The 25,011-nt window shown below is 58.0% G+C and overlaps 3 protein-coding genes across 6 annotated transcripts; 1 reads left to right on the top strand and 2 right to left on the bottom strand.

Moving 5' to 3' along the window:
- The first annotated feature begins 368 nt into the window (after positions 1-368).
- Positions 369-3,424, top strand: SNAPC2 (small nuclear RNA activating complex polypeptide 2). Of its 2 annotated transcripts, XM_037824384.1 has the most exons (5): positions 370-1,080; positions 1,578-1,697; positions 1,862-1,930; positions 2,167-2,455; positions 2,548-3,424. In XM_037824384.1, the coding sequence occupies exons 1-5, from the start codon at positions 898-900 to the stop codon at positions 2,895-2,897; spliced, it is 1,011 nt and encodes a 336-aa protein (XP_037680312.1). In that variant the 5' UTR covers positions 370-897; the 3' UTR covers positions 2,898-3,424. The 2 variants fall into 2 exon arrangements, with proteins under 2 accessions (XP_037680313.1, XP_037680312.1); XM_037824385.1 differs by lacking the exon at positions 1,578-1,697 and having other exon boundaries at positions 369-1,080.
- A 1,174-nt stretch (positions 3,425-4,598) lies between these two features.
- CTXN1 (cortexin 1) lies at positions 4,599-6,009 on the bottom strand. 2 transcript variants are annotated; one of them, XM_037824429.1, is made up of 2 exons: positions 5,794-6,009; positions 4,599-5,522 (listed from the first exon to the last, which is right to left on the bottom strand). In XM_037824429.1, exon 2 carries the CDS (start codon positions 5,500-5,502, stop codon positions 5,254-5,256), a length of 249 nt encoding a protein of 82 aa, XP_037680357.1. In that variant the 5' UTR covers positions 5,503-5,522; positions 5,794-6,009; the 3' UTR covers positions 4,599-5,253. The 2 variants fall into 2 exon arrangements, with proteins under 2 accessions (XP_037680357.1, XP_037680356.1); XM_037824428.1 differs by having other exon boundaries at positions 5,800-6,001.
- A 468-nt stretch (positions 6,010-6,477) lies between these two features.
- TIMM44 (translocase of inner mitochondrial membrane 44) lies at positions 6,478-22,168 on the bottom strand. 2 transcript variants are annotated; one of them, XM_037824491.1, is made up of 13 exons: positions 22,067-22,168; positions 20,255-20,359; positions 18,341-18,511; positions 16,762-16,842; positions 15,784-15,933; positions 14,262-14,401; positions 13,792-13,877; positions 12,904-12,996; positions 12,676-12,800; positions 10,668-10,718; positions 8,229-8,318; positions 7,421-7,531; positions 6,478-7,075 (listed from the first exon to the last, which is right to left on the bottom strand). In XM_037824491.1, the coding sequence occupies exons 1-13, from the start codon at positions 22,109-22,111 to the stop codon at positions 6,956-6,958; spliced, it is 1,368 nt and encodes a 455-aa protein (XP_037680419.1). In that variant the 5' UTR covers positions 22,112-22,168; the 3' UTR covers positions 6,478-6,955. The 2 variants fall into 2 exon arrangements, with proteins under 2 accessions (XP_037680419.1, XP_037680421.1); XM_037824493.1 differs by having other exon boundaries at positions 22,081-22,120.
- Between the last annotated feature and the right edge of the window lie 2,843 nt (positions 22,169-25,011).

A 25,011-nucleotide genomic window follows, 5' to 3' on the forward strand; every position in this document is an offset into this window, starting at 1 on the left:
GTGTGCGCGTGGCAGGGAAGGGTGGGGGGAGCAGGAACGAGGGTGGGGACAGGAGAGGGGATCCAGGCGAGGAGACAGGAGAGGTCGGGACTGGAAGGGCCGGAGGGGAGTCCGGGACTGGAGAGGTGGGGCTGGGAAGGCGAGGCTCATACGCACAGGTACGCATGTGCACCAACAGGCCAGGGGGCACCCAAGCAAACAGAAAGCTACTCCCAACCCCATCAGTTCAAGTGAAAAATAAACCCACCCGTCCCCCCACCCCACCACCGGTCCACCTTCCTGCAATCCTCCAGGCTGATCGCCCAGACCCTGTACTTGCTCGGGTCTCGATCTCCTGCCTCTACCCAGGTGTCCTCGCTGGTCTTGCCTCCGCCTCCTGCTAGATTTGCCTTTCTTGCCTAGAGCTCCTTCAGTCCCTCCTGCCTGCGCAAGGATTAAGAGCACGACTATTAGCTCCATTTTACAGATGAGGAAACTGAGGCTCGGTGGGGCTAACGCGCTTGCCCAGGGGCTCCAGAGCTGTCCAATCCCTGCAGCCCAGGCTTCTCAAGGCCAGCCAGCTGCTTTCCGGTCAGGGCCACCCCCCTGCAAGGAGCAAAGCACACGGGAGTAATTTCCTAAGAGGCCCGGGATGGAGAGAGGGCACAGGATCTGAGGTCTCGGTTCGGGTCCCACTTTTAAGTTGGGAGTGCGATAACATGCCGGGCGGGGGTCTCGGCCGTCCCCTGCGCCCGTTCAGTCGCCAGTCCCCGCCTCACTTCCCGCTGGAGGCCCGAGAACGCGGAGCGGCGCCCCGGTTTGTGACCGCCTCCTCGCAACGCTTTCTGGCCCCGGCGGCCCCCGTAGCCCCGCCCACCGAGGAAGCGGTCCGAGCGCGCCGAGGCCGCTGCAAGCAGCATGAAGCCACCGCAGCGGCGGCGAGCAGCCCCGGCTCGCTACCTGGGCGAGGCGAGCGGTCCCGCGGCCTGGAGCGCTCGCGAGAAGCGGCAGCTGCTACGGCTACTGCAGGCGCGGCGGGGCCAGCCAGAACCGAACGCCGCCGAGCTGAGCCGGGAGCTGCCGGGTCGGAGCGAGGCCGAGGTCTGGACCGGATCCCCCCCGGCGGGTGCGAGGCGGGAGGCGTGGCCAGGGTGTGTCCGGGGCGGGGCGAGCGCGGAGTAAGGCCAGGGGCGGGGCTGGGAGGGCGGGGCGAACTCGTGGGGCCGGGTGAAGGGCCTAACCGGACGCGGCGGGAAGGAGGCTGAAGCAAGAGGCGGGAGATGGGGCAGAGTGGACGAAAGGGGAGCTAAGTAGGGTTGTTGTTAGCACAGGGACGGGCCAAGGGAGGAGCGAGGCCGGGGCTAGGCCTTACATCTTCATTAGGTAGCTGGGCCCGCCCTTGGGCCCTGGCCTGGGACCCCCTAACACCCAGCTAGCGGGAGGCTCCGGAGCAGTGTCCAGCCATGCTTGCTGGCAAGGCAGGACTCATGTGCGGCAGGGCAGGGCCCAGGGGTCTTCCTGAGCGGGCAGTGGGCTTTGGCTTCTCTCCCCAGCCCTGCATAGAGGGCCCATGGGGTCTCTTCCTCCCTCTTCCCCAGATCCGGGACTTCCTCCAGCAGCTCAAGGGCCGCGTGGCCCGGGAGGCCATTCAGAGAGTGCGTCCAGGTGGCCCACGGGGTCCAAGGTGCCAGGAGGCACAGACCCCGGCTCCCATTGAGGTAGGCAGGTGGGTAGGGCAAGGCTTTCCAGAGCTGTCCCTGAGGAGGGGGTGGGAGTTGTAGGTTTTAACTTGGTCAGCAGATCCCCGGGAAGGGCAGGACTTCACCAACCCCTGAGGGCTGATCCCCTGGCTGACATGGTACCTTCTGGTTGCCCTGTCCAGGTGTGGATGGATCTGGCTGAGAAGATAACAGGCCCACTGGAGGAAGCTGTGACAGCTGCTTTCTCGCAGGTACAGCTATCCCCCAGGCAGGGTGGTGGTGTCCCAGGGAGCAGGGGTGTGTATGAGTGAGTCCAAATCAAATCAGATAGACTTGGATCAGTTTCTGAGGCCATCTCCTGCTTGGGACGGCTTTCTCAGGGTAGCAGGGGAAATTTGGTGAGCTGGTGCAGGTGGAGGGCTTGTGGTTTGCAGGACAGGGGAGTGGCAGATGGGACGACTTTTTCCTTGATCCTTCTGCTGACCAGGTATTCACCATTGCGGCCACAGAGCCGATCAGCCTCCTGCACTCCAAGCCCTCAAAGCCCACGCAGGCCCGTGGAAAGCAGCTTCTTCTCAGCACCCCCGGAGAGCAAGAGGCGCAGGCCCCCAAGGCCCCTGACACTTCTGAAGTCCCTGGCCCTGCCCCTAAGTCTCCTTCCACACCATTGGCTGGCACCTCCATGGAGGGAGACCTCACCGTGGACTTCGAAAAGATCTACAAGTACTTGTCATCCTTCTCCCGCAGTAGCCCAGGACCCGAGCTCTCCGCAGCCGGTGAGATGCCTGTAGGGCTTGGGGCTGGAGGGTAGGGTCTCAGGTAGCAAGCACCCTACTTCTTTTACCTTTGTCTCTTCCTTCTTCCCCAGAGTCAGCTGTGGTCCTCGACCTGCTTCTGTCACTTCCCCAGGAGCTGACGCGCCTGCCCTGTACTGACCTAGTGGAGCACATGGCTGGAGCATACCTCCGCCTGATGGCTCCCCAGCCCAGCTCATCCAGTGGGAACTTGGAGTCTGGGGCTGAGGCTGGTGGGACTGGCTCCAAGGGACACGAACAGCCCAGCCAGGCCACCCCCCAGGCCCCTGACAATACCAGGCCCCACGAACTGACATCAGCCTGGCAAGCAGCCGGGGTCTGCCCCCTGAACCCATTCCTGGTGCCCCTTGAGCTTCTAGGCCGGGCAGCCACCCCTGCAGAGGACACACCCGGACGTCCCTGACTCCCCAGCCCTGTGTCCTGCTTGGGTTAGATGGTTCTGAGGAGCCAGTCTTGGTGGAAGGTTCTTGATATGGTGCCCAACAGGGCATGGCCCTAAAGAAGCTCGATACATCAGGGGTCTCAGAGATGGAACCACAGTTGATGCCCCTGGGGCTGGGTTGATGGAGAACAGAGGGACTTGGCACACAAGCAGCCTGACCTCCCTGGACGGGCAGATGGATGAACAGATGGACAGATGGGCAGGGCTGGCCTCCTGCCTGCCCCAAGCCCAGCCCTGCCTCATTCTCTGCCACAGGACGCTGTGAGCTGGCAGTTCACACAGTAAACCTTGTGTGCCCTCCTTTGTGGATTCCCTTCTTGCCTACCCCCCCCCCCAACCTTTTCTGTCCCTGGGAGCCCAGTGTGCACCTCAGGCCATGGGAGGTAACTTGCATTCTCTGCACCTCTCCTCAGCTGACCACAGGCTGGCGCCCCACCCTCCTCCCTGGGGGTGCTCTGTGGCAGTGAATAAAGGTCTTGTTGCTCTGCCTTGTTCTTTCCCCGGTGAGTTAAAGGTGGAAGTGGGGCTCTGAAGTGCGAGAGGGAGAAGACAAGGGGCACTGGGGCTAGAGCGTGGGGTCATGGAACCCGAAGGGGCACCGTGCCCAGCAAAGGCTGCCACCACCGAGGCTGGTCTTTTGAGGCCTGAAGTGTGGGCAGTGAGGAAGTGGAGGGGCCCTTGGACTGCAGAGAGGCGGGCCAGGGTTAGGGGGACAGGCGTCAGGAAAAGGTTTTCTGAGTGGGATAATGCCCATTGTGCCGATGGAAGAGGCCAGCAGAGGCCCAGGGTGGCTAAATGAGAGGGGCGAGTTCACAGGAGGGGGTAGGTGCTGATTCAAGGGCTGGCAGTTGGAAGGAGTGAGCCCCCCAGCGTGGTGTGGGAGAAGAAAGAGCTAGAGTGGTATGGGGAGCAGAGCTGGGTGGAGGAGGGGACTGTAGTCCTGACAAGCTGAAGACCCCAAATTCCTGGGAGGTGTTGCCAGGCCTCCATGCCTGGGACCCTCCATCAGCCTCTCCTGCCCCATGGTCGTGGATTCCAGGGCGATGTTGAGAAGGACTAGGGGCGTGGCAAGGGAACTTCAGGACCCCCCACCCCCACCCTGGCCTAACTTGTCTGGTAAATGTTCAGTCCAGGGCTGGGGCAGCCTTCCTTTTATAGAGATTCTCGTTTCTCCCTCACCCACTGAATACACACATCTTCGGGTGCCAGTGGAGCCCCATGGCCCCAGACGCATGGCGGGGGCAGGCAGGAGGGACAAGGCTCCGAGAGGTTTGGGGCTGCAGGTGCTGTCCCAGTTCTTGGAGACAACCTCAGCGGCTGGCTGAGGGCTCCCGTGGCAGCTGGCCACCAAGCTAAGTTCATCCCCACAGCCCCCAGCGCCTCCCGGGGTCAAGGGAAAGAAGGGCGGGGGAGTCAGCTGTGTCTGGAGCCGGGAGGGTGGGGTGGGTGATCAGTTCCCCAAAGCCGGTATAAGGAGGGCGGGGATCTGCGGGTGTCCTCGCAGCACTAGGCAGCCCTTAAGAGCCTGCAGGAGTCAGACCCGGTTCCAATTCAAGCCACGGGGCTCGGGGAAAGCCGCTCAAGTTGTGTCTTTCTCGGTCCCCCAGCCCGTCAAAAGCAGGAGGCACTAACCTGGCGCACCACTAGGCCAGCAGACAGCGCTCAGTAGTTACGGCTTTTATTCTCATCCTCAGTTCAGAGGCGGGGAAGGGGGAAAGGGGATGCGGAGGGGCGTGGGGGCGAAGGCGGGAGGACTCGGGGGGAGATGGCAGGAGGGGCGGTGGGAGGCGGAGGTGGTGACCAACAGAGGGGCCGCGTTGACCTGGGCTGGGGGCGGGAGTGAGGCCGCTGGCGCTCTCCCCCATGGACGCCGCGATCCATCTTGGACCCAGCTGGGAGGCTCCGGCCCCGGGGTGGGCTGTCCCGGGCGTAGGGGGGCCCCCGTGGGCCCAGGAGTGGCCGCCATGCAGGGCAGGAGCCCAAGGAGGGACTCAACACCTATGGGGGTGGCGAGGATGGGGGTGGGGTGGGACGTGACACTCATGCCTGGTGGCAGAATAGCAGAGCCACCCACACGCTGGGGGCCTTCCCACTGGGGTTCCCATTCGAGGGCCAGCGGGCCGGTGGGTTGTAGCGAGAGGACGCGGGGTCAGGGCAGAGAAAGACACGAGGTGGGGCCGGGTAGGAAGGGAGGCGGCTGTGGGGGAGGGGCTGGACTCCTATGCCCCCGCCTCCGCGGGCTGGGGGCTCCGGGGCTGCGTCCCGGTGGGGCCGCTCCCGGGAGAGCCCGCAGAGGGTCCGCCGGACGCCCCGCCCCTCAGACCAGAGCGTAGTCGAACTGCCCGCGCTCGAGCGCCTCCTTGTGGTCGGTCCAGGACGAGGCAGGCATGCGGCTGTAGGGGTCGAGCAGGATGCGCACGCAGCGCACCATCAGCAGTACCAGCACCACCAGCAGGCAGAGCACGAAGGCGAACACCGTGCGCTGCTCCGCGTCCAGGCCCGCGCCCCCCGGGGGCCCCGTCGACGGCGGCAGTGGCTCCGGGGACAGGGTCCACGTCGCGCTCATGGCTCACATCGCCATGCGCCCTGCAGGGAAGGGGATCCCGCCGGGGCGCGGGGATGAGGCCGTACCCCCGCGACCCTCCGCCGCCCCCGCCCCCGGGCGATGCCCCTGCCCGGACTGGCAACTCCCGGGCGCGCGCGCTGATGGGGTTGCCAAGCGCAGTGACAGGGAGCTCCGACCGGCCCAGCCCCGCGCGCGCACAACAGGTGCGAGTGCGCGGCCCGCGGCCCCGCTCCCTTTGTTCTCCGCGTCCCGAGGCGCCCTCCCCCGCTGCCCGCCCCGGCGCCCCCTCACCCTGACCTCGACCGGGACGGGGACCGACCGCCCGGCGGCCGCGCTCTCTCCTGGGACCGGCGCCGGCTCTGTCCTCAGCCTTTCCCTGCGGCGGCGGCGGCCCGGGCTCAGCACACCCCACCCGCCCCTGGAACGGAGGAGATCAAGGCCGGCGCGCAGCGCGCGAGCGGGGCCGCCGCGGCTGTTCCCATGGCGACGGGGGCGGGGCTGCGGGGGGCGGAGGCTGCGCAGGGAGCCGCGCGCGGCCCGGGACCCCGCTGGGGCCTCAGAGAGAAACGGGCCCCTGGCCCGGCCGCCCCGGGGAGGGACTCCGGGACCCCGGCGCCCCTCGAGCACCCGAAAACTTCACCGCGAGCGCGGGGAGCTGCCACTCCCCACTCCACCAACGCTCTCAACATCCCCGCCGTGATCTCAGTCCCTGCACCCCCTTTCCGCTCAGTGGCAGACCCCTCCTGACTCCGGTGTGTACGGGGGTGCCCACTGCTCCCCATCATCACGAGGGAGATCGAACTCCCCCAGCCTTGGTCCCTAATCCACTGGTCCCAACCCCCAACCCCCAGGGAACAGGGTTCTAAGATGGGCGGGGCACCCCAGTCAATCCAGGCTGCAGTCCCTTCGGCTAGCAGACCCCCCTCCAATCCCCGCCTCCACCCACACCCAGACAGACGCATGAAGCCATCCAAATTGCTCTTCTATATTTTGGGCTTTATTATTCTCAAATCTCAGACTCATGTACAGGAAATAAGGGCATTGTTAAAATTCAGGAAAAAAAATAAAAGCTAAAAGGGTCCTGCGGATGTGGCCAGCAGGCCGCAGCCAGTGGTGAGTGGTGGGCCAGGGCCTCCCCCCACTGCCCTCCCAAGGAGTGCCTAGACCCCTCTTGGCACTGCAGACCAGTGTGCCCCTGCCCATCTGCCCACCAGCAGTCCATGCATCCCGGAAGGGAGGAGCAGGGGCTGGCACTCTGAGTGCCCAGCTGGCCATCACCCCCAGCAGCCCAGTCCCCTTCCCCATCCTGCTGGTTTTTAGCCTCTTGAGTAGAAACAGGATAAGAGCCAGCAGTCTCGTCCCCAGATGCCTAGAGCTCCTGGTGGACCCTGTCACATCTGTCCACCACGTGAAGATCCAGCCCCAGAGGCCCTCAGTCCCTGCTGCAGGGCACTCAGAGAATCTGCTCTGTGCTGGAGGCAGAGATGTCCAGGAGCCGCCAGGCTGCGTAGGGGTTCAGCTCGTCCTGGTCTCGGCAGAGCGCCCACACATACAGCATGCGCAGCACCTTGTCCTGCCCAGGTGGGGATGGGTGAGGGGCCATGCCAGGGCCAAGGGACCATCGGGGGAGGCAGGGAAGGATGAGCGTCTGTGTCAGGGCAGGGGACCCTGGGGCTAGGCCTGGGTCTGCAGAGGACATGCTGTGATGAGGACCCTCTCCAGGGCTCAGGGCAGAGGCTGGGTGCCAGGCCATAGCATAGAAGCCACTCAGGACTCGGTGAACCAGACCAGTTGTAGGTCCCGCCCCCTGCCAAGCCCAAATTCTGGCCCTGGGATTCCCTCCCCATCCCCACAGGTCATGGAAGCTCCTGGCTAGGAGCTGGTATCAGCAGGCGGTGGCCCCTGCCCCCTCACTCACCGGGTCGCCCTCCACCACCTCGCCTTTGGGATTCCTGACCACCATCACCAGCTGGGCCTGGAAGGTGATGATCAGCACAGGCCCCTGCTCCATCATCTTGCCCATGGCCAGCTGCAGAAGGGGGTAACAGGGCGGGAGGCTCAGACCCCAACGCCAGCCCCTTTCCTGCTGCTCCCATGAGGGCCTCTGTGCCCAGCCCTGCATCCATGGCTACCTCCTCCTAGACCACCAGTCCATTTCCAGGTGGAGGTGTACCCTGAGACCTCTCCCGTGGGCAAGCCCAATTGGGAGGCAGAGTGTAAACTCGCCAGGAATTCTGTACAGTCTCCCCGGCAGGTGCAGGAGGACCAGGGCTCGCCCCGCCCACAAGCAGAGTGGAGAAGGAGGCTGTGTTGTCAGGCCTTCAGCTCCCTACAGGGAGGAAATCTGGGGATCTGTGGCCCAGCCAAGTGCCGGGGGCCCAAGCCATCCTGACAAAGCACCCCCTTCCCAGTGGAGGAGCAGGGATATCGTAGCCTAGGGGGCCCAAGGGAACCCAAGCCTTGGGCAGCCACACCCTGTGCCCCCTACCACTTGCCTAAGAACACTGTAAACAGTATTACAGAAGCTTTGTGCTGAAAGAGACCAGGCCCTGCACCTGCTGGAACTCCTCCTGGCACAGGGGCTGAGCTGAACACACTGCTCACTCCCAGCCTTGGTAAGGCCATCTCCTTGGCCCAGTCTGCAAGTCTTGCCCCGTGACTTTCCCACTAGGGTCCTGGGCCCCAGGTCTCTGGGCTCCACCCCACCCTTCGGAAGAAGCTCTTACATCGATGTTGTCAATGTCCAGGATGCGGGAGTGGAACTGGAGGCCCAGCGCCTTGGCCTGCTGGATTGGGTGGGCCAGCTGGCTATAGGTCTGCAACGAGAGGCCGAACATGTCCGTGTGGATGGCCACCCAAGGGCAGGCCACGCTACAGGTGCTATGCCACAGGGGAGGGCTGGCAGCTCCTGGGAACACTCCCCTGGGGGCTGAGTGAGCCCCTTGGAGCTGGCAGCAGCACCTCTGTGGAAGATCTCCCTAGGGTTTTGGTCCAACAGGCTGCTCCTGCACCTTCCAGAAATGGCTCCGGGTGCCTGCCAAGGAGTGGCAGAGGCCAAGAGTGTGGGTCCAAGCAGGGAGGCTGATGCCACTCGGGTGTGGACCTGGCCTGAGTCACACCCTTCTTGCCCTTTGTAAAAACAGCACTGTGTTGAGATGACAATAAAACAGTATCACTCAGCAAATTAAGTAAGTCTCTGAGACCAACACCTAAAATACGCTCCCAGGAGTACACGGACACCTTTCCCTGATTTTTAATAACTCGCCCATGTACAAACTGCTCTGGAGCTCAGCCTGCCACCAACCACCTCTTCTGGGACTTCTCCTACGCCCTTTTGAGTTTCCCACAACCAGCCCATTTCATGCAGCTAGTCCTGGCCACAGGCCACCCCACATGGCATCCTTAGCCCCCTTGTGCCTAGGCCATCCCAGCATGGAACACAGTCCCTGAGAATGTGTGGCCATGTACATGTCCACTCACACTTCCCTGAGCTTAGCAGCCAGCCATTGGCGGAAACCATTCTGACAGCATATATTCTTTATGGAAACAACTGCTCTGCCAAGCAAAAAAGAGTGCTGCTTATGCTACTTGTTCGGTTTTTCATATGGATGACATTTTAAAAACACCTATGTGTAAGCAGCTGTAACTTTGGCTGCATTTCCAGGGACACTGGCAGCCAGCTCTCTGTCAAAGACAATCAGCCACAGCTTAAAGGTCCAAGTCCCCCAAAAAAGAAAACCTCATAAACGCCTGCTGGGTTAGTCACTGTGCAGGGGAGTATTTTAAAAGAAATCTGACATGTTCTCCTCTGCTTGTTTCCAAGTTGTTTATGAACTGGGTACAGAATAGCATTAGCCAAAGAAGACAAGAGATTGCTTAATACGGAGAAGCTGGAAAAATCCCATGAAGACACAGGTCAGGGAGCAAGCAGGGTGAGAGGAGGCAGCCTGGTGAGACAGCAACACAGTCCCACAGCGAGAGAGGCTGCTGAGAGCAGATGGCGTGTGCCCCTGGGGACACCTGACCTGCCTTGCCTGCACACTCCTCAGTGCTGATGGTGGCCCTGGGACCCCACTCCGGGAAGCAGTCTGGGCCTGGTCTGGACACACAGCAACTCCCTAGGAGGGAAATCTATCAATGCCTGTTCTGACGGCAGTTTCAGGATCTTGTAACGAGAACAGCTAATTGCTCGATTGCGCACTTTCTGTGTCCTGGACAGCTTCTGCAGGACACCAGATGGGCACAAGGAGAAAGCTCTGGCCTGGGAGAAAACAAACTCCACACACTCCCCAGCACCCATGACTACTACCCATGGAACCCCCATACACAGAGGGTCTTCACATCCCTGAGTTAGTCCCTGTCCTTTTTCACTCACTCTTTGCCCCAAGGGACCCCCAGCCTTTACCCCAGGCCCATCTCAGTCATGGGGTTCTGCTTTATATGACTCACGGCTGCCCAACATAGGACAGGGAGACATGGGGAGCAGGCCACACTAAAACGTCTCACATGGTAGGTTGAATTATGCCCCCCAACAAACACATGTTCTTGATCTTACTTGAGATTCTGGTGGCTATGAACCCAGTGTAAATAGGACCTTTTAAAGATGTTATTTTTACTTAAAGGGGAGGCCTTATTAAAAAAAAAAAAACCCAAAAGGAACAGAAGCCAGAAAGAAGACAATGTCACATGACGAGAGGCAGAGACACAAGCCAAGGAACCCCAAGGATTGCCAGCAGCTCACACCAGAATGCTGCAGATTCCAGGAGAAAACAGGACTTGCTGATAAAATAGGTTGCTTTGCAACCCCCTACTTCTCTGGCTCTAGGCTCTGGTTGATGCCACAAATGAAAGAACAACCCAAGCCTTCTCTTAGGCACCACACAATGGGTCATTCCTAAGCAAGGAGTTTACAGACTGGAAGCCAAGAACCAGCCACCTGGCCCCCAGTGAGCCCCAGGGTTGGCAGCACCAGGCCCAGAGGCTCCCTCTGCTGATAACCCGAGGCCTGCACAAGCCAGCCTATCACACACAGGATCCCGCGCCTCTCCTGCCACCAGGAGACCAGGCCCTGCCTTGCCCTTCGTGGAGCGAGCTCGCTGCCCAAACAGGCCTCCACCTCCAAATGGCTATTTCCTTTTAGAAGAGAAAAGAGAAAACGAACTCACAGCTTCATAGCACCAGTCTTTCAGAATGTCAAGCTCCCCAGCAATCATGGCCTAAAAAAGGCAAGACAAAAAAACAGGCATGAGAACGAGAGGAGGGCTTCCGAGGCAAGGACGCTCTTGAGCGCACTCTCCAGCAAGAAGCTGTCCTCTGAAGAGGGCCCCATCCCAGGGTTCCAGTCCGTGGCCAAGCCAGATGCCTTCTGGGGAAGGAAAGAGATGTGGTCAGGCCACAGCAAAGTGTGCCCTCCCCGAAGCTCCAGGGAGCAAATCCCAATTCATGAGGTGTGGGGAAGGCTGGGTACCACAAGTGTAGGTCCCCGAGGGCCTGGTGAAAAGAGAAAGGCAGCTGGCTGTACGCCAGGCTCGGCTCACCCACTGGACAAGAAGCAGAGCCCAGGAGACGAGGAGCTGCCACCTCCCGGGGAGTCCACACCCTCGGCCTCCCCTGGGGACAAAGCTTTGGACATCCAGGTCCACCACCAGAACCAGAAGCCTCCAGCCAGAGGGGAGGTAGCTGGAGGGGGTGCTGCAGATACAGCAGCTGCTGGCATGAGGGGAGCTTCCCAAGGTACATGGGCGGAAGCTCCCACCCCAGGATGTGGAGACAGGGCTGGGAAGAGCGAAGGCAAGGGAGGTGGCCAGAAGAGGGGGAAAGAGCCAGTTGCCCCATGGGAGAACTACAAGCAAGATGGGAGATGAGAACATGGAGCATCCCCATCACTCACTCCAGTGCTCCAGCTGCTGCTTTGGGGAATCATTCCCACTTCCGAATCCTCCCAGCCCTGTCCAAAGCACTGTGGAAAACCTGGGCAATCAGGAGGGAACAGACCATGGAAGGACGGCAGGAAGGAGAGAAACCACACAGAGGCTGGAGGGTTTTCTTAGGTCCCCCTTGGAGAACGGGCCCTCTGGGGAGAGAACTGGGAGGGGAGGGGTCACGGGCCCATGCACTACAGGCCTTGGAAAGCCCAGCCTGAATGGGCAGCAAGATGCCCAGTCTTCGCCATATCCCAGGGGGTTCAGAGAGACAGAAACATGGCAGGAACAGGCAAGTGATTGTGGGGAGGGGCCTCGTGGAGTGTGTGCTTCACTGTGCCCTTGAACAAGCCAACCCTCATATATAAAGCAAAGGGAGGTAGAAGAGAACCAGAAGGTGGATTCTAGGACTTCTTTGGAGAAAATACTGCCAAGGAAAGCCCCCTTGACCCTGGCCATGTTCCTGCCTTCTGACCCTGTGGGTGTGGCCACTGCACTCAGACACAGCAAGAACATGGTACCTCCCAGGACCCTTTGCAGCTCGCTACTCAAGGTGGCCAAGCACAGACACTGGCACCCAAGGGGTGCTGCCAGCTTCTCCCAATTCCTGAAAAGCCCTTGGCACCTTGGAGACAAGCAGCTGGTCCCTGGCAGCTGCTCATAACCACCTCAAGGGAACAGCTTTAAACAGAGCAGGAGGCAAACACTCCCAGGAGGCTCCAGGTTTTGCTGGGGGCAGGCAAGGCAGACATTGCTGTGCGGTACCACAATGGGAAAAAGAACTGTTCCTTGGCACAGACACACCCAGTGGTGAGGGCTGCCAAAAAGGCTGGGGCCAAGGCAAGAAGCCACTGATGCCTGAACCAGTGGGGAACAAGTGGGGTTGAACTGGGGTTGAAGTGGGGGGGGGGGTTGGCCAAAAGTACCCACAGAGGCCTTCGCAGGCACCTGACTGGCCTGACCTAGGCGTGCAGTCGGGGGCAGGCCTCTGAAGCCTGGAAACGGCCCTGGGTGCAGCCCATCGTGGGCAACTGCACCAGGAAACAGCCTCTGCAGGCAAACTCTCCTGGTGGCACTCTTGGACTGCCATCTTTGAGGAAGTGCACACCCAGCTGCAGTGGGGAGGGGAAGGCAGGTGGTGGGAACCCTCACCAACCAGATGCGGGGTTGTGGCAATGAAGACCTGCTGAAAGGGGCCGTTGGGACTGCCCAATGTGGTCCTGGGAGGGACCCAGAGGGACTTGGTGCCCACCTCCAGGACATTGGGGATGATGTCATTCTCACACTGCCGCAGAAAGCGGTCCTTGTCGAAGGCTGGGTCCACTCGGAGGATCTCTGTGAGCACCTCTGACATCTCCGTCTTAGAGAACAGGCCCCCTGGGAAGGAAAGAGGGGAGCAGAGATGGTAATGGGTTGGGGGCCCAGGACCCCTCCACTGCCAGCCTGGGTGGACAGGATATTCCTAGGGCCGCTTGCTCACCCAGCAGGTCTGTGACCTTGTCTGTCAGCGCCCGGGATGCCCGGATGAACGCGTTGTCACTCTCGTCGTATTTCATCTTCATCTCGAAGAACCCTGTGGGGATGCAGGGAAGGGCAGAGGCTGCTTGAGAGGCACCCTCCAGAAAGACACCCCTATTCCATCACCTGGCCCCGGCGCAATCCACCCACAGCACAGGTCAGATAAACTGAAGGGACCTCTCTGAGCTGCTTCCTCATCTGTAGTGGGAGACGGGTGCCTGCCCACCTACCTCACACAGCTGCAGACACCCACCAGCAGTGGGCCTGGGTAACTATGAGGTGCTGCCGCCCCTGCTGGCTGTTGCTTCTGCTACAAAGGAAACACAGGCTTCTAGTGACCCTCACGGGACAAGTTACAGAGGCATGACATGGCAGCCCTCCTCCACCAGCCTGGACGGGGCTGTCTGTCCCATGGGGCCTTGGGCTGACTGCAGCTCTGCCAGCACCAGGGTGCCTGGTCTCCCAACCTCCGCTGGATGGAGCAATTGCCCAGCATCATGTGGCAGAATGCACAGCGGTCCGACTGTTACCACGAGCACCAGCAAAGGTCGGGGGTCCTGCCCCTTCCACATTGTCCCACCTGGTAATAGCTATAATGTAGGCTCCTCCTCGGAGTGGGACTGCCTGAAGGCAGAACAGCAGGGTGGGCCTGGGCTCTAGGGGGCCCCTTGGAAGTGACCTGCCCTATCTGACCAGTCTCCTCCTCTGTCTGTGCCCAGCATCCACTGTCATCTCCGGAGGCAGCAGTGTCACTGCCACTGCCTGCTGCCAGGCCTGCCCGGTGCCCAGGAGGAGGCAGCCAACTGCATGGGGACACAGGGAGCACATTCTCCAGAACATCAACACTCACGGTTAAACACCACGTTGTTGTCCTTGAAATCCTTCCATTGCTGATACCACTTGGAGTCCTTGTGGAGCACGACACCCAGGGCCTCCCTGGGAAAGATCAGGGTGGCTGCAGCGAGCAGTGGCTTGGGAGCCCCCTGCCCTATGCCTGCCTGCACCCCTGTCACCACGGAGAGGTATGAGGGAGAAGCAGGAAGATGGCAGGCTCGAGTCACTGAAGCCCAGGGGCTGTGATGAGCCCTTCCTTGTCTCTTGGTCTCCTGCCTTCCCTCTTTCTTTGCTAATCACCCCGCTACCTCCCCCAAGTTCTTGGGAGGAAGCCAGGAACCTTGAGCAGAAAAAAACTTGAGTAACTATTGTGGGCCCCTGGAAATGGACAATGACGGCAGAGCCTCAGTGCAGGGGACACTGAGGAAGGCGGCCAGGAGGGCATGCTCGGGCCCCTGGTGTCCCCTCAGTTGGTTAGATACATACTCATTGGGCTCAAACACTTTATCTTCCTTGATTTTCTCTCCTGCAAACTCTGTCCTTTTCCTGAGTCGCTCAGGCCTCCGATAGGGCCCTGTCTGCCCCAAAACACTCTCGTCGATCTCCTTCCTCACAGACTCCACTCCCTGTGAGGAAAGCACAACAGGCTGTGATGGGGGCTCAGGGGTCCAGGGACCCTCATGGTATGCTCAGACCACCACCACCAGCCAATGCAGTTGCACTCAAAGCCATGAAGTGCATTCCATGGACACCAGCACCTCAACCTCAGTCCCAATGCATTCCGTGCCACTCGGCTCAACACGCCCTGCCCATGGCCACCACCCTAAGCCTCAGGAGGCGGCAGGTGCTTGGGGTGCTGAGGGGCGATCCTGTGCTGCCTGACTTCTGCCCCCACCTCTCATGGAACAGTAACATGTCTCAACAGCCCCCAGACTGCAAGACTGAACCTCTCACACTCCCTTGAAACCATTCAGTTATGTGAGCCAGAAACCACAGGTCACCTGAAGATCCTGCCTCTGAACATTCAAACTGACCCAAAGCCTGTGGCTTCCACCTCCCCAAATCTCTGCGAGCCATTTCCCTCCTGCATAGTGGTGGACTGAGGCTTGGCTCCAGGCCCGTACCCTGCACCCAGGCCACCTGAGTCGGTCTCCTGCCCCTTGGTGCCATGGCTAGAGTCCTCTACAGGTGGCTGAGACTCTTCCAGCTTAAAATCCTTCAGCATTCCTTGTCACTTTTGAGACGAAATCCGAACTTCCCCAGATGGCCCACAGGGCCAACCTCACCGGACCTTGCTCTCCCTTCAGCCCACCTGACCACGCTCCCAGCCATCCTGCAGCTGCTCTGGCCCCAACAGCTGCGCGTGGTGCCCTGGACTGGCCACACTTGCCTTTCCTTCTGCGCCTTTGCATGGCTGCTCCCTCTGCTGCAGGACTTCCCTGCTGACCACCTCTCCTCTCAGGAGAGAAGGCCGTGGCAGAGAAGCTTTCCACTTTAACTGTGTGCTCTTCTGTCGCGAGTACCTCAAGTTAGGCCTGTCTCTTATCCTATCCCCAGCACCTCTTGAGAGCAGGAACTCAGACTTTCCTGTGGCCTGTGACCACTGTGGGGCCCAGCACGTGGTAAGCTTCAGCAGATGTTTATGGAATGAAGTCCAGCCCTCAAGTCACCCTACACCCAACATGTCGCTGGTTCACGGATGAAAACTAAGGGTATAGCAGGTAAGCCAGGGCTAGAGGCCCCCCAGTATTAATTTCTAAGGCCCTCACCTTCTTCAAGGTGCCACAGCCAGGAGCGGGGAGCAAGGACCCAGACAGGCCCTTCCCCACACGGCCAACTGTGTTCCCCTCAGGGAAGCCAGCTCTTTCTGAGGCTGAAGTCAGAGATGGGGGCTCAGCTCTCAGATTCAGGGCAGGTCAGAGCTGAGAGCACCTGGACAACCTTGGCCAAAGCCCTTGAGATGGGCAGGTTTGACCCGGTCCTGCCTCCTGGCCAAGCCTTCACTCACCTGAGATAGGGCTCTGAAGGCTGCGGTCCTGCCCAGCTTCTCCCCGCCCTTGGACACTGACTCGGCCGACTGCTTGGCTGTCTTGGCTGCTTCTTCCACGCCCTCCTTGATTTTCCGGCCCAGGTCGCTTTTACTGACCTCATCAAGACTCTACTAAGACACAGAGGCGGGGGGAAGTGTCAGGTCAGCACACTGCACGTGTCCGGAGGAGCACCCTGGAGCAGAGGCCAGAGAGCAGCTCCCCAGAGGGCTAGAACAAGTGTTCCTGACTCATCCAGGTCACAGAACCCCAAGGCCCTGCTGCACACAATCAAGAACACTGCATATAATTTCTGGGGTCCTGGCCCCTCAGTTTAAGGGATCCAGGCTAGACATTGGGCCAAATGGTTTCTCCTAGAAATGGGCAGTAGTCCTCAGCCCTCTGGGGACTCTGGAACCAGCAGCAGCCCAGGGGGTAAGAAAAGAGGTGAGCGGTGTGGCCAGCGCTGCAAAGTCCTACCCCCTCTCTCCCGCCCCCAGAGAGCAGGAAAAAAGAAACAAAACAAAGCCAACAAAGGAAAGCTCTGTGCCCTCATGGAGGCTCTTCCGTCTCCACCCTCTCTTCCAGTGACTCTCCCTTCTATTTTAAAGCAGGAAGGGAAAAAAATCCCCATTTGATCCTCTTGTGTTCCCTAGAACCATGTCCCAAGTGGTCAATTGTTGAGTAACTGGGCTGGAAACTCACTTTGCCCTCCTGAAGCCTCCCCAGGAGCATCAGCAGCTGCCACTGAACAGGCCCCATCTTCCCTCGCTGGCTGCCCACACGCACTCCACCCCTACTGCTGCCAAGCCATGTCTGCACACCCTTCGGGAGTGGGCTCTGCCCCGCTGCTTCAGAAACCATTCTTCTCCCAACAAACAAGTAACACGGTCCTCGGGAGTGGCAGTCAAGAGACTGCAGTGACCCAAAAAGGGGTCAGGGCCGGCTTCCGACATTACCTCCTTCACTGTCCCTGTGAGCTCCCCAAGCTTCTTCTTTATCACTTCGCTTGTCCTGACGGTTTCGGATTCAATGGTTTTCTGTGGTGAAGAACATGGTTTCTCTCTTTTTTTTTTTCTTAAATAAACTTTTTATTTTGAAATAATTTCAAACTTATAGGACAGATTACAAAAATATTACAAAAACCCATATACAGCACTCCAACATATCCCCCACCCAGATATCCAACTTTTAACATTTTGCCAGATTTGCCACAAAGATAACTTTTCTCCATGACTATGAAATCATTATCATTTTCAGAAATTATATAAAATAGCAATAATGCCTTATATCATCCACTATCGATTAATTAGTCAAATTTAACATGGTTTCTTTTTAAAACAACATAGCAATTAAAAGTATTTTCCAACAAACGGTCCAAAAAAGGGGTTTTCTCAGCAGTTCCTACCTCTGCAGAGCCCCCACTCAATCCTGCCCACCTCAGCTGTCTCCACACTCAGCCTGGAGACAGCAGAGGCCAGAGCCTCTCACCACCCCACAGCCTGGCTTGCGGGTCTCAGCAGCTGACAGCTCCTCGCCAAGAATGTAGGGCAGCCCCGACTCTGACCCTCCTGGGCAGCTGCCTCCTGCACACAGGAGCCCCTGGCCTGTGTCTCTCTCTGAGGGTGGCAGGAGGTGGTCTCTCCCCACTGAGCTCACCTCAGGGGGATGCTGCTCTCAGTGGCATCCTGACCTCACTCTGCCCCTAGCCCAGCCTGCAGCTGGGTCCTGTGCCCCAACCCTTCTACCACCTCTGACCACTCTGCCCCAAACTTGGCCTGCTCTGCCCCCAAACAACCCCTCTTCCCTCTCCCCTTCCTTAACGATAAGGAAAGGCAATTTTCCGAAGGGTCGAATCTCCTGCAGGCAAGATCCAAATGGGTGGTTACTTGGGGATACTCAGAGTGGACAGGCCTTGCCCATGGCTTGGTAGGTGACCAAGAAAACAAAACACTTTGGGACTGGGGGCAATGTCAACCTCTTCAGGCTTGACAACTCATGGGTAAGATGGGGACACTGTACTTGCCTCATAGGGTCCTTACATGGCAGACAACTACAGGATATTGAGCCTACTCATGGGCTGACACTTGGCAGCTGCTCAAGGGACGGCAGCGGTAATGATTACAACAGCACAGGAACCTGGTTTCTACCCCTTTTCAGACAGAGGGCACCAACCAGGAGGCCCTGGGGAGCTGTGCCTCTCAAATCTAGCATGCAACCTATCACCTAGGACCTGTTAAAACACAGGTTCCCATCCGGCAGGTTGGGAGGGGTCTGAGACCGCATTTCTCACAAGCTTCCAGAAGCTTTGCGCTGCAGACAGTGCTGTATTGTCTCACCGCAGAATCGGGAGGCCTGGGCAACCTACTCTTGTCCCCCGGGCTCCTTCCTGTCAATGCAGTTACCTCACTTCCTCACTGGCTGCCCTCTTCCCCCAAACCCCCTGGCACTGCGCTCTGCTCACTGCCTGGACCAGGGATATCCTGGCTCCAGAGACAAGGGTGTCAGCCAAGACAGATACAAAGCAAAGAGACTCACATATTTCCTCCTGGCTTCCTGAAGGGCATCTGACTCTTCCAGCTTCTTGGCCTCGTCTCGGAATTTTTTTATACTTTCTTTCATTTCCTTGTTTTTGGCTAACTCTTGTTTGATATTATCTAGCAAGCCAGACAAAAAGCCTTTTCTGTTTCCAGAAGAATATGACTTGGACTAGAAAGAATGTAAAACAAAAAATCAGCAAAAAAAACTTGAAGACCGTACACTGAAACATTTGGTTACTCAGAGGGACTTTGAGTAGTTCTTATTTTCTTCTTTCTGTTGATACAGGTTTAACAATGAATAGCTACCTCTTTTATAGTAACAATACTAATGGTAAAAGACAAATTAAAGAAACACCAAGTTCTTTCTCCAACAGAAGAAACACTAAGAAGAAAAAAAAACAGTCCTTAGGGGAATTCAAACATGCTCACATTAACCCAAGGCCAAAGTCAATTTCCAAAGGGCTCTTGTCCCACAACCAGGGCTGGAAAGATTCTGAGGTTCCTGACCCCATAGGATACAGCACAAGGCATTACTCCCTGGGCTTCTGGGGATGTATAACTTCCTCCCAGGCCCTCCCAGAGAACTGCTTCCTTTCGGGCCACTCCCAGGTACCCAGCTGGCACTCTCATGTGACCCAAGGGTCTGGGGATTGGCACAGACCTCCCTCTCTTGGCCCATGGGATCGTAGTCACAGAGAGCCCAAACTCAGGTGCCCACCCTTGGGAAAACCCAACACATTCAGGAGGCCAAGGCCTAAGACCCACACCTGAAGGTGGCCAGGACAGAGTCCAAGGCTCAGCTCCAGATGGAAGAGCCCGGGTTATACACTACTGGTTGACAATGACCTCAGCATGAGACAGAGCTAGACTTAAATCTTTCCTCTGCCAATTGTGCAAGAAAAGAGAAACAGCTAAAGAACGACTGAGAGAGAATCCTCGCATGTGGAAGTGGCACAAGCAGTCAGCTGCTCCCAACATTTCCATGGTTCTTTCCAAGCTACAGCACTTGGGGTCACTCTGCCCTCTTCAGGAGGGATCAACTCTGCTCTCGTCAGGCCCCAAGGGAAAGCTGTACTGAGCCTGGGTGCTGCTCCACAGGAGGGGTGGCCAGACATTGAGCCAGCAGGCTGCGGGCTCATTCAGATGCCCACTGTGGCCAGCCCCCCTGCAGGGGAAGCCCAGGTTCCAGGACCATCAGGGACTGTGCCACCTGGCATCGTACCTACCACATACTCTGGAGGGACTGGATCATTAAGGAAAAGGGTCACAGGGCCTGCCCCATGCCCATGACTGACCCAAAACAGGATTGGGAAGATGAAACCTGGGTGAGGCAGGTGCAGGTGACTAAGTTGAGACTGAGGGCAGAAAGAGAGAACAGGAAGGTATGGGCTGCCCAAACATGCTACTATCAGGTTCTTCTTTCCTGATGGTGAGGAGTCACAAACAGAAGCATACTTGAAGAGGATTGACTGGGGGAACAAAAGCTCTAGAGAATGTGACACATAAGGAAATAGAACGTGGGACAGGTAGCCTGGGGAAGCCAATACCCAGGGGATGACGGGCTGACTCAGCTCAAATGCCTAAAGGACTAGCACATTGAAAAGGAACAGCCTTGCTTAGTAAGCAACCCATGGGCAGAAGCCACAGGGAGGGCTTTTTCAGCCATTAAAGCCGACACAAGGTGCTACTAAAGATATTGAGCAACAGGCTGGTCCCCTGCATCCCAGGGATTCTGAGAAGACCAAGTGTTCTGGGATCTGTAGCCCCAAAGGCCTTGGACATGGCATGCCCACCGCTCAGAAGCTAGCAGCAGTGTGGACAACTTCCTGCATCCCTACCCCTCCCTTCTGCCAACAAGTTTGACTTTTCAGACCACCCCCTACTGTCTGCTTGCTCATCCTGCGTCACTCACCAGGAGCACTGCTCCACCAGATCGGTGTATCTGATAAGGTGAACCATGGGGTAGCGGCATGAGGCTGTGGTTGGAAAGAAACTGGATCCCATTGCCAAGACATCTCTAATTGGGGAAAAAAAGGAAAACATCCATTACACATGAGGGTGACTGGGAAGTAAGCATGCCACAGGAAAAGACGAGAGGTCGCCTGAGACTCGTCAGCTGATTTTTATCACATGCCTGCTGCATGCTGGACACTCCTCAATCTTTACAATGTCTGAGAAGCCAGTCGATCTGGTGGAAAGAGAAACCACTGAGTCTTTACCCGCAGGGTTTTATCTACCCTCACGCCTCTGAACCTGGGGAAAAACTGATGGGTCCCAGGAAATGCCAACCTGTCGGGTAAAGAAGACAAAATGTATGAGTCCGGTTTTAATCTCAGCCTGAAAATGGGCACACTGAGCCTTGATGCTGGTGGTAAGCAGTCTTCCCTCAAGAGCCCACCTCCACTTCTGCTGGCCTCTGAAGAATAGACACCTGGGCTTCAGAGGCCGACACTGATAATGTAGTGCCCCAGACACAGACCTGAAATAAAACCACAATGCCCTGGCCAAGGGTTGAGCCAACAAGCAAGGCATCTTAGGACAGTCCCTAAGAACAGCTAAACTCACATGAAAGACACTTTTGTTTCCCACCAAGCGATAAACTTGAAGCTCCGTGAGGGAGGTGCCCTGGGGATCCTATCCAACACTGCACTCAGCACAGAGCCACTGATGTCAAATGAACGAACAGAACTGTTCTTCCATTTCCACATTTCTGGGGCCTTTCCCTGACTCTTAGCTCTAGGAAACCCAAGCAACATCACAAGCTTATACAGATGCCACTATTTCCTACAGCTATAGAAGAGTAACTCTTGGGAGTTTAAATATCATGTTTTATTTCTCAATGTACCTACTCCCACCAATTCCAAAGTCCCTGACTTCAGCCACAGTCCAACAAAATAGAAGGAAATGGACATCTAATCAGGGAGAGAAATCCCATACCAGGACCAAACCTAAGCTGGGTCCCCCTGGGTCTTGGGACCAAATCCAAACATGTGTAAATACACCCTCTAATCCCTGACTCAAATGACAAGCAGCCAAAGACTGCAGAGTGTCGTGGAGACACTCAGACTCCTACAAGATTATTTTCCTTCCTCTTAACAGTTTGTCTCTGGAGTCAGATTGACCTGGGCTCTGGATCTGATCAACCAACCACTAGCTCTGGGACTGTGGGCAGGTTGCTTAACCTGAGTTTCCCGTTTCCTAATAGGTGAAATAGGGACAAACACCAACCAGGTGAAGTGCTATTTTCTGAATAGGCTTTACACGCCCTGACACCCACCACCCTATGAACCCAGTAGCTCAAAGCTCTTAGCCGTGACGAGAACCACCTCCCACACTGCCACGTGAGGGTTATCAGAGGCGATGCAAGAAATGCTCTCCATAGAGGACCTGGCATATCAACGCCAGCCACGACTGTCACTGGCTTTTGCCTTCTCCTAGCTACTTTTTTTCCACAGGCCGCCGGCGGCCACCAATCACATCCCCGTACGTGTGGGGTGTAAGCAGGCGGTGAGGAGCAGGCCTCGCCGTCCCTGGAGAGCTAGATCCCCGCCCTCAGGCCTCGCTCCGGGCCCCTCGCCCAGACTTCGGCGGACCCAATCCCAAGCTTCTCTCCTGAGCCCAGGGAAAGGCCTCAGGGGCCAAGAGCCGGAGGAGAGGGAGGCCATGGAGAGCGCGGGCCCGGAGCCCCCTAAGCCCGCCCCTGCGACCCCGCGCGCGCGCTCACCCGCGAGCACCTACACCAGCCTGTACGAAGCGCCGCGGCCGCCATGTTGGAAGATCCCGTGTGACCTTTCAGCGGCGCAGCCCGATTGCGTCATCCGCAGCGGCCGCCTGGTGCGGCCCGGGCCAGAGAAACAAGGCCCTGGGGTGGGCAGGGTCTAGGCGAGGGAAAGGCCTCTGATTGGGTAGAGCCCCCCAGTAGAGGCGGGCCTGGGAGAGGGGCAGGGCTACAGAGAAGCGGGGCTTGATACGGGGAGGGAAATTCCTGAAGAGCTAGGCCTCTGATAGGGTCTTCTTCCGAAGAGCGAATCCTGTGAATGGATGTGGCCCCGGGGGCGGGCACTCCTGTGAGGCAGAGACCTATGGTTGGAAGAAACCACGAAAGGGCGGAGCTTGGGGCGTGGATTCCGTCTGGTGCAGCGATTCGCCTACAGATAGCTCCGAGTTCTGGTGGCCGGAGGGACAAGCGGACAGACTGACCGACCACAAGGACGGGCACAGTTGGATTCTGACTGACTCTGACGTACTGACTGGCGGATCAGCCCGACAGTGACTGACTTTGGCTCTCACTGACAATGACTGATTGACTAACTGACCGACAGACCGCCTGATAACCCTGACTGGCTGGCTGACCTTGAGCGACAATGACTGCTGGCTGACTGCTGCCTCTGATCGACTCCCTGGCTAGACAGATTGACTGACTGACTGCCAAAGACTTTCTCAATGATCGGTTGTCTGACTGGCTCGGACCCTGAATGACCATCTGCTTGAACCACAGACCCTAACTGCCTTTGACGGAGGGTTCTGACTGTTTACTGACAGTGCCTGAATTGGACTGACTTTACTCAGAACTACCGACAGCTAATTGTCCAACAGACAATCTTGCTTGTCTGACTGAAGGGCTGCCAGAACTTTCTCCCTTGACTCTCTCTGATCAGCTGACTGATTGACAATTATGGTCTCTAATTGGCCAATGACCCCCAACGACTCTGATGGAAGGGCCGATTGGCTGGCTAGACCGACTGATACTAATGGATGCGACTGATGTGACCAATAACTGCCAGAATTGGCCTGACTGAAAGCATGAGCTCTCCCAGGAGGTGCCTTGGCAGATGGTTGGGAACAAGCCCCAAAATGTGCCTTACAGCCATTTAGTAGGCTGCGGTCGCAGTTGATTTGTCTGGGGGGGGGGGGGGGCGGCCGGTTGCTGAACCCTCGGCTCTCGGCGTTGCTCGGAGGGTGCCGGCGGCGGGGGCTCTTTCCCGGAGGCGAAGGCGAGGCGGGGGACTGGGCCCGGTCCCCGGCGGAGGCGTGCAAGGTGTGGAGGGCGGCGAGAAGGAACAGGCAGGACACGGTTCTTTGAGGGTGAAGAAGCCAAGAGCGTTTATTAGGGGTGAGCACAGGTTATATAGGCTGGCATAGAGGGCGGGGGTTGTTACAAGCCAATGCTGAGGGGATAAAGGCTAGGATTGGTTCTGAGAGGGTGCGGAGGTTAGGATTGGTTCTAAGAGGGCACGGAGGTAGTTTGAAAAGGGGCGGGAGTTGCTCTGGCAACGGTGTCTGGCAACAATGTATGCGCACTGGTGGTGATGGGAGTTGCACTGGCAACGGGGAGTGTCCGGGCAAGATAAGGGGGTGGGGAAAAGGCAGTTCCCTCCGGCAAGCCTCCCCTAACGGTGGTATTTTGGGTGAGGAAATGGGGCCTGCCTCCGGCCTCACTTTCTCAGGCCTGGGGGGCAGTGGAGGGCGCTGTCGCCCGTGCCCACCACCCTCCCCAGGGGCTGATCAGGTCCCCCAGCCCAGGCCCGCCAAGTTGAAGCACGTAATCAGTATCCCGCATTTCCCCCTTCTTTTCTAATTAAAGGAAGAAGCTTACCGGAGAGGTCCGCTAAGGGATGAGGGAAGGGGGAGGCCGGGGAGGGGAAAAGGGTTGACGGTTGCTCAGCAAGGCTGGAGCTCAGCGTTGGTGTGGCGCCCGGGCGCTCGACAAGGGCCTCGCTGCTAGCGGGATGGGCGAAGGTGGAAGGTTTAACTGGAGCTCGAGGTTGGTACGAGGTTCAGGCGATTGAGAAGGGCCTCGCGGTCGGCGGGTTGACCGGTGGAGGTGAGGTTGCGGAGGGTTGGTTGTCATCTTGGAGTAGGGAGCGTCAGAGGTGGCGAGTCGCTGGTACTGGATTTGCACGAACGAGGAAAAAATAGCATCTGTTTGTTTCCTTACAAGTTGAACAATTCTACGGATAATACAGGGTCCTAAAGTGAGAGCTAGAATGATCATTAGTAAGGGGCCGAGGAGAGGGAGGAGGTAAGGGAGGAGGGGGGCAAAGATGTGGGACCAATAACTGGTGGCTTCACGGTCTCTTCTACGTTGTTCTAGTCCCTCTCGGACCTTCTTTAGGCTGTCCTCGGCGAGACCTGTGGAATTGGCATATACACAGCACTCTTCTCCTAGGGCGGCGCAGAGGCCTCCTTCTTTGAGGAGGAGAAGGTCGAGACCTCGGCGGTTTTGGAGCACTACCTCAGAGAGGGAGTTGACAGAATTTTTAAGATGGGAAATAGCGTCTTGTAGGTGACGAATGTCCTCGTCAACAGCCGCCCGGAGGTGAGTTAGAGCGGAGCCTTGACTGGCTAATGCAGCGATTCCGGTGCCAGCGCCTGCAAGACCTAGGAGGGAGGCAATCGTGAGGACGGTGATGGGCTCTCGCTTTTGCAGTGGGGCAGGAGCTGCAGTTGTTTCCAGGCGGAGGAAGAAGTCTTCCTCGCTGTGGTATAAGACCCTAGGGATAAGGACAATTAGGAGGCAAGTTTCATTAGTGGTATTGAGGGTTTGCACATTAAGGCAGGGGGTAAGTCCTGTAGAGGAGCACAGCCATTGGGAGGAGTTGTGGGGAATAAGAAACTTGGCAGAGCTGCTGGGAGAGGAGTAGTTGGCACAAGCTGTGAGGCTGGGAG

Source organism: Choloepus didactylus (genome assembly GCF_015220235.1).
Source record: "Choloepus didactylus isolate mChoDid1 chromosome 25 unlocalized genomic scaffold, mChoDid1.pri SUPER_25_unloc2, whole genome shotgun sequence".
Lineage (NCBI taxonomy): Eukaryota > Metazoa > Chordata > Mammalia > Pilosa > Megalonychidae > Choloepus > Choloepus didactylus.

What these genes read in the sequence shown, in the direction of transcription:
- CTXN1 (XM_037824429.1), bottom strand. Translation starts at nt 5,502, where the DNA reads ATGAGCGCGACGTGGACCCTGTCCCCGGAGCCACTGCCGCCGTCGACG.
- TIMM44 (XM_037824491.1), bottom strand. Translation starts at nt 22,111, where the DNA reads ATGGCGGCCGCGGCGCTTCGTACAGGCTGGTGTAGGTGCTCGCGG. An exon ending in CCTTCAGAGCCCTATCTCAG is followed by an intron (nt 14,402 to 15,783) that starts GTGAGTGAAGGC and finishes CTTTCCTCACAG; the next exon opens with GGAGTGGAGTCTGTGAGGAA. An exon ending in TGGACATTGACAACATCGAT is followed by an intron (nt 7,532 to 8,228) that starts GTAAGAGCTTCT and finishes CCCCTTCTGCAG; the next exon opens with CTGGCCATGGGCAAGATGAT.
- SNAPC2 (XM_037824384.1), top strand. Translation starts at nt 898, where the DNA reads ATGAAGCCACCGCAGCGGCGGCGAGCAGCCCCGGCTCGCTACCTGGGC. An exon ending in AGACCCCGGCTCCCATTGAG is followed by an intron (nt 1,698 to 1,861) that starts GTAGGCAGGTGG and finishes TGCCCTGTCCAG; the next exon opens with GTGTGGATGGATCTGGCTGA. An exon ending in ACCCGAGCTCTCCGCAGCCG is followed by an intron (nt 2,456 to 2,547) that starts GTGAGATGCCTG and finishes CTTCTTCCCCAG; the next exon opens with AGTCAGCTGTGGTCCTCGAC.